Source organism: Capsicum annuum, chromosome 2, assembly GCF_002878395.1.
Source record: "Capsicum annuum cultivar UCD-10X-F1 chromosome 2, UCD10Xv1.1, whole genome shotgun sequence".
Classification (NCBI taxonomy): Eukaryota; Viridiplantae; Streptophyta; class Magnoliopsida; order Solanales; family Solanaceae; genus Capsicum; species Capsicum annuum.
The window spans coordinates 152,187,246-152,194,919 of NC_061112.1; the positions used below are offsets into that span (position 1 = coordinate 152,187,246).

The following is a 7,674-nucleotide window of genomic DNA, read 5'->3' on the forward strand; positions in this document are numbered from 1 at the left end:
TTTCGATTTGGTTACGGTTGTCATTTTTGTCAATCCGAAAATCAAAAAATCAAATCGATATTAAACTATCAAACAAAAAAAAAAATGCCCAGCCTAGGAGAAAGTAGTGATGATTGTCATGAATGCTTCCTCGAGGACGTGTATAAAAAGATCTTTGCCGATTGCTATCAACATGGTGCATCTCTTAGCAAAGAGGTGTGAAAAGTGGAGACTTTGACCGTAGGGATAATTGATAGACATTTTTCTTGAGGAAGAGAATCCATAGGATAAACGCTTTTTTCATTCGTTATGCGTTGACTGAATGCGTATTCGTGTGATCAATCGATGGACAAAAATATTACGTGAATGATGAGACTGTCAACATTATATATAATTTCTTTTCAATCGAAACAATAAGTTTTTTTACAAATAAAATATTTATAGTTAATTGTCTAACTTGAAAAGAAATATGTCACCTATTAAGTAGGCCTTTGACTATAAAAATTATTTTTTAAAAAAATTGAAGTTGTGTTTGATGTGTCTTTCTTAAAGTTTCTTTTTTTTACTTTTTTTTTTTAAAAAAATTTAAAATATAAAGTTAGAGTTAAAATTGAAAAAAAAGTGAAAACACTCTCACTTGAAGTTTTTATCGTCAAACAATGGCAATAGCAATGGGTGCCGCACTTTGGTCATCTTCTTCCTTCGCTCGAGCTCTGCTGACTCGGACCACATCTCTTTCCCCTATAAACTACACTCTTCATACATATAAATCAGCTAATTCCTTTTTATCCCCAGCAACCACCAATAAACCTCCAAAATTAGCTGTTTACGCTCACGCTAGACGAGCTTTATCTTCCAAAACTAAAGGAGACGAATTGGCCACTCGTGAGTATTCGTAACTAATCTATTTGTATTCACTTTTTTTAAGAATTTATTTATTGCGAATTGATTTTTTTTTTTTTTTTTTTTTGGTGTTGTAGCTGTTGATTTGAGTTTTGAGGTTCCATTGAAAATTATAGAATATCCAGACCCGGTATTGAGAGCAAAGAATAAGAGGATTGGCAAATTTGATGATAATTTGAAGAAGTTAGTTGATGAAATGTTCGATATTATGTACAAGTGAGTTATATTAGTTATCCTTTTGATTAATTATTTTACTACAAAAATTAGCTGTTCAATTAATTTGCTAGATAACTTAATCGATGTGAGCTTCGCTAAGCATGACTGGTCGAACCCGATACAGGAGGAGGTTATGGTTGGTGGATGACCAGCGTAAAATAGTCTAATTATGTTGAAAATAAAATAAAGATAGAAAGGGCGATGCGGATTTAGTATGATGAAATCCGACTAGTTTGGAATTGAGGTGTAATTGATTACGACAAGAACAACATATCCAGTATAGTCCCAAAAACTGGGGTTTTGGGAGGGTAGAGTGTACACCTCTTATGTTAGAGGTAGAGACTGTTTTCGATAGACCCTCAGCACAAGGAAGAAATAGTCCAAAGCAGTCCAGAAAATGAAGTACAGGATATAGCAGATGGAACAAAAATATTAGATAGTTAACAGAACAGTAGCTACAACAAAATAATGTGATAATCAAAGTACAAGACAACAAATAATAACAAAAAATCGAAGGACCCGAAACTACAAGAGCAATATTACAACTATTAGTATGGACGAATGGCAAGGAAACGCATGGCTACCTACTAATTGGTTGATTTTTTGAATTACTAAGCTTAATTATTGATGTCTTAGTTAGTAGACAGTAAATAATTTTTTTGTTTTAGTTTATAAGAAAAGCTTGATACTGGGTATGTTGTTGTTTTTGTATAAGAAAAGCTTGCAATTCAAAGTACTGTAAAGGATGCTTACTTTGTTTTATGCAGAACTGATGGTATTGGGCTATCTGCACCACAAGTTGGAGTGAATGTTCAACTAATGGTATTTAATGCAGCTGGTGAACGGGGAGAAGGAGAGGAGATTGTTCTCGTCAATCCACGTGTTAGTAGATATTCTAGGAGGATTATACCTTATGAAGAAGGTTGCTTATCTTTTCCAATGATATATGGTGATGTTGAGGTACTTGAACCTATTAACCATTCTTTGTTTAACCTCAAGTCAGTCTACTGCCTCACTGTGTGTGTGTGATAGTGACAGAATTGGGGGGGGGGGGGGGGGGGGGGGTGATGTTTTTCATCTCTTAGAATCTCTAATGAAGCTTCAATGTAGTTGCTTCTTACTGAAGAATATATGTTTGTGTGTGTGTATCTTAAATGAAAATTTTTAGAAAATGTTTCGAGCTCGTAGTACATTTTATTTCGTATCTTGTGTAATATTGGCATAAGGTGAGCTTTAATGAAGTGACATAGTCAATGGTAATTTATATAGCCGAACCCAATTTGCTTGATGCATGATACCATATTACCAGCTCATGACATGATGGGTTAATAGTAAGTATCTGAAAGGACGGTTCGGTTGCCACATTCCAACCTTATGAGGGGTTTTCCTAGCATGTATGTTGTTGAATTGGTACACCACCAGCTGTCTCCTGCTTCGGGAAAAGTTGCTTTAGTGAGCTTGTCTAAGTTTTACAGAAACCTGCAGCTTCTATTGCTTTGGGGAAATGCAGATGTGATATAGCAGTTAAAGCTACATGTATCTAACTTTCTCGATCCTTCAAAGTCCTGTGATCAGTCACTCAATTTCAAACATTTCTACTAATGGTCAATTTTGTTGTGTGCTTTAGGCATGTGTCTATCCAATAAAGTAGACAGCATCTCAAGAACTTAAAGCCAAAAGTTATCCTAATCTTCTAGTTTGCAACTGTATCCCTATTCAACATGGAACTTCCAACTTATACAGCGTATTTTTTTCCCAGCTCGTTAAAGAGTACACAATATAGCTGCTTGGTTTGGGTGACTTGTTCAAACAGTGTAAAAAATATCTGAAGTAGAAATGCAATCCCAAAATAGTTTGCCTTTTACATGGTAAATCTTTGTTGGCTAACTGCTTTAGCGTATAGGAACCTGCATCTGCTATTTGGATTCTGAAGTTTTTTGACTTCCTAAATTATTACTCACTAGATAATTTGGTTATGTTGTGTGTTTGCAGAGACCAGACTCAGTTAAGGTTGATGCACAGGACATTAATGGTGCAAGGTTTGAGATAAGCTTGTCTGCACTTCCAGCACGAGTCTTCCAGCATGAATTTGATCACCTACAGGTGCTTTTTCATTTCTATAAATGCATGAGCTGTGTTAAACTGTACTTTCGCAAAAATTGTTGTTGTTTGGGATTCGCAGACTCTTCCGCTCATACATTTCCCTTTGCATTTACTTTTGTTCAGACAAAATGTTTTACAAGTGTTTCCAGCTGCAGTAACTGTATGTTGCGCGATTTAATAAAAAGAGTAAGAACTGGAAAGGCTTGAGTTCAGAAGTCTTCCCGGGTCTGATTCTTTTTATTGGACTACTCAACAGTGCTGCTGGTTGAGTATTACTGTAATAGTGTGTATGTAGTCTTTAAATGAATGTTCATCAGAAAGCACATGAATACACAGTTTGCTTTAAATAAAAGACTTAGTTCCCATTGGACATTTCTTTTTAACTTAAGCCAGTAATGTGCAGGGAGTTCTTTTCTTTGACAAAATGACTGACGAAGTCCTGGACACCATCCGTGAAGATTTAGTGGTTAGTGGATTATTGTTAAAGTTGGGAGATAGACATCTAGCAGGTTTTACACCTAGAAACCAAGTGTTTTGTTGCTTATCTTTGTAACTGGATTTTACAGGCGCTGGAAAAGAAATATGAAGATAGGACTGGTCTGCCAACCCCTGAAAGCATAAATACACGAAAAATAAAGAAGGCTGCTGTTGGATTTGGCAAATCATGACTTACTGAAATCTATGAGATGTTCTCAGGTCTTTTGATGCCTTACCCTTATTTCATTTGCTTATTGTTTTACTGCATCTGTGTGATACATGCTACTTGATGCATGCAGTATTTGTATGATGAAGCACAAAATGGGAATGCCAGCTTTTGCTGAACTTTGGTAGGCCATTGATTGAGATACTTGTGCTTTATGGAACTCTTAAAAGTGTATCTTCGAGGTTTATCCTTCTACCAATACTGCTTTGTTTAGGAATGATAGCGTTCCCTCAGTAATTTGTATGGAAAAAGAACTGTAAGTATATTTGAGCTAAGCTTGAAAATCAATAAGTGGCCTTGTTGACCTCTCTTTTTATTTATTTTTTCTTGAGAGAGTTTGTTGTTTGAACACTTAATGTGAGGTAGTTCAGACTTCAGTGTGGAGCAAACCACCTCCGGAGAAGGGTGAAGGAATACATATAGAACACTTTAAAAGAATACATATAATACATCCATCTTTTACAGAGAAAGAGGCCTAAAGTGTTGTGAAAACCTAAATAAAAGACAGTACTAGGAGTTGGTCAACTTGCACGTACAAAGTTATGTTTTGAATCATATGGTGTTAATAACTTGTGACCAAAAGGCTGCATGTCTCATAGCACATTTTTGTTAAGGTAAATTTTTATTGAAAGAGTACCAAGATGGTACAAAAAGAGTACAAAACTCCAACAGAGTCCAAATAAGCAGTCTCCTACGTTTTCTTTCCTAGATAAAAAAGGGCAGCCCGGTGCACATTTTCTTTCCTACATAGCTTACCTGAATATTGTACGTTAGCAATACTCTATTTTACATTTAAAGTGGCATCATTTTCCAATTTTCAACAAGAATCAGCATAAAAATCTAGTTGGAGTCATAATCTATGTTGGTCACGTTCTTCAAAAATGTCATCAAGGGAGTGTCGAATCTTCCAAAAGCAGTGCATTTTTTAAGGATCGGGCATGGGTACAACAACATTTTTGGAGTGTCTAAGCAGCATAGGTCATAATGCTTGTTCGTAGTTCTCCATAAATTTTCCAGCAGAAAGGTTTTTTAACTTTTTTTTCCTGGTAATTGTTATACCTCTGAAAGGCAAGAAATGACCTACAGGCTAAGTGAACAGTTTTTAATGTATATGTTGCTTGTAGGAATTGATAAAATATCCCGACACAGGCGCTGCTGATGTTTTGTGATAGCAGTTTTCGCATCAAAATATAATTGATCAATCATGATGGGGTTTTGAATTCCAGATACTTGAACAAAACAAGTTCATTTTGAGCATAAGCGCAGTTTATAGAGAGACTATGAGAACGCGATATTGTCTTAGAGATTTCTAAAAAGAGATATTTGTGGTGTTCCGTATTGTGGATTTACGAGGTGAAATTTGAGATGAAACTTTAGTGACATCCTTTCCCGGACTGCCAATTCTGCTTCCATGTGCAGCTGCACAGTTCGCTTTGTGTATGTATGCTGCTAACAACTCTCTATGGTGAGAGTCATCTCCTGCAAAATGATTTCTGCTGGTAATCAAATGTTTGGACTTGTTCAGTTCTGCATGTCTGCTTTGGCTGTGGGAAATGAACAAAAATATTTTTGAATTTGTCACAAAAAAATGTATTTGAACATAATGATGCCAGTTTAGACCTGCATTTTTGTGGCATGCTGCGAGCTAAGTCCAGTGGATCAGGCCTTGAGCTTTAAGGTCGGAGGTTCATATTTGAGGTGTTGTTGAGTGGATCTTCATTCCATAAAGTCGAGTGCTTGGACTTCACTTTGAGCCTCCAGTTTACTGTTAGATTTTGACAATTATAACAGATTGTAGGTTCAACTATGATGACAATTCGGTTAAAACCTGTCTACTTGGCTGCAGGCATGCGGAGAGGCATACTTGGTGATGTGGTTACCCATTGTTCCTCCTATGGTGAAGGAAGAGTGGGAAGGGGAAGGATGGAACAATTAATTGATAGTACCAAATCCAGTGAACTAGCTACTATAATTTGTATCTTGAAGAGTTTGCTCTCATGTTGGATTGTTCATCTTCTACTATGTTTCCAGTGATGTAATTCCTGTTCAAGTTTCGCAAACTCTTAGTCATTGTAGTAAGACTGATGATCCCATGTAGCTGGGGGCAATCATTTTGCCTTTCAACTGCTAGATAAAGATTTATGTATAACTGAAGTGAATGTTTGGACAGATGCAAAACATTTCAACTGGAGAACTATTTCTAGTTGTCAACTTGTTTGGTTCGAGAACATTTCAATTGGTTGAACTCTTTAGGAGCAGCTTGCATCTGAGGATTGCAACTTTGGATTTGAACGAGTTAAACAATACTTTTTCTGAAAAATCATTGAATGTGGGTTCTCATCAACAGCCTACTGATTGATGCATTTGGAAACAAATAACTAGGACTACCAGTTTCGCTCTTCATCAAATAAACTTTTCTGAAATACCTTTCATTCAAACGTAAACAGTAGCTCATGTTCGTGGCTGATTGCCCCTAGGAAAATTCATTCGAGCTTTACATTCCGCGTTCTGGCAAAAAATGAGTTTGGTGTATACAAAGTCCATTATAATAGACCCTTAAACGGGTCTAACAAAATTTTGATACATAGACATATATTTGGATTAACTTATTTTAGGTGTCTTTAAATCGAAATAGTGTTTAAACACATTTATTGTGTTTTAATAAAATAAAAGCTGTTATGAATGTTTATATAACATCAAGATTTATTTGATATCTATTAGGATATGAAGTATCTATCTTTTCCCTATAAATAAAGGAGTTTCCTTCGTTGTAATTCACCCTCAAGAAAGATAGCAATTACTCTCTCTATTTTTCTTCTTTATTCTACGAGACTCTGCGAAACAAAACAAAGTGAAATTATAAATCTAAAAGTAATTTCAAGGTTAGTAATTCCTTATGTTATTTGTCTTTTGCTGCTAATGATATAATTATTGTCGGATTTGAGGAAAAATAATTGGTTTGAAACCACTTATTCTTTAAATTTGTTCATGAAGAACAATATTGTTAAAAAATATGATGATGAATTTAAGTCTCATCTCATTAAGGGGTCGTTTGGTAGAGTGTATTGAAATGTTAATGCATACATTAGTTTAATGTGTATTAGTAGTACCTTGTTTGGTATACCTTTTTACTCTATGTATAACTAATGTACACTCTATTGTGTATTGAGGTATGTATTACTAATACCTCAAAATTCATGGCATTATTAATGCAATGGATATAATGCATGCATTAACATGCTTAAAGACCCTATTACCCCTCAAAAAAAATTCCGCATCCTTTCCAACATATATATTGAGGGTGTTATGTAAAAAAATAAAAAAAATTTTTAGAAATTATGTAATTCATGTTTTTTTAATACATCGAACCAAACACTGCATAAGAAAAATACAAGCATAACTAACACAAGCGTTACTAATACACCATATTTTTGCATTATTCTTATACACTCTACCAAACGATCCCTAAAGGTAAGATACTGGGTTAACAGTTCAATGCACCATGATGATAAGATGTTGGGTTCAAGTCTCATCGATTTATGCCTAAGACACCTTTATATGGATAAGATATTCAGTCTGAATCTTAATACACCATATTGATGATCTTAAGATGGCTAAGGTAAAATAATGGGTGTTTGTCAAAAGTGATGAGACATGTCCCATTGAATATGCTCCATTCCAAGGAGTGAATGTGGTAGCAATATATGATAAGTATGAAAGTACAAATTGCTCCATTCTTGAAGTAAATGTTGTAGCAATATATGATATAC

The 7,674-nt window shown here is 35.1% G+C and overlaps 1 protein-coding gene across 6 annotated transcripts; it reads left to right on the top strand.

The window, feature by feature from the left end:
* Positions 1 to 406: 406 nt before the first annotated feature.
* LOC107860655 (peptide deformylase 1B, chloroplastic) lies at positions 407 to 6,115 on the top strand. 6 transcript variants are annotated; one of them, XR_007052601.1, is made up of 9 exons: positions 582 to 864; positions 960 to 1,098; positions 1,866 to 2,058; positions 3,091 to 3,201; positions 3,605 to 3,667; positions 3,768 to 3,897; positions 3,978 to 4,160; positions 5,029 to 5,369; positions 5,751 to 6,115. XR_007052601.1 is itself a non-coding variant. In XM_047407596.1 (7 exons), exons 1-6 carry the CDS (start codon positions 639 to 641, stop codon positions 3,867 to 3,869), a joined length of 834 nt encoding a protein of 277 aa, XP_047263552.1. In that variant the 5' UTR covers positions 582 to 638; the 3' UTR covers positions 3,870 to 3,897; positions 5,751 to 6,115. The 6 variants fall into 6 exon arrangements, 1 of the variants encoding a protein (XP_047263552.1); XR_007052603.1 differs by having other exon boundaries at positions 3,978 to 4,086; XR_001671576.2 differs by having other exon boundaries at positions 3,978 to 4,028.
* Positions 6,116 to 7,674: the final 1,559 nt, after the last annotated feature.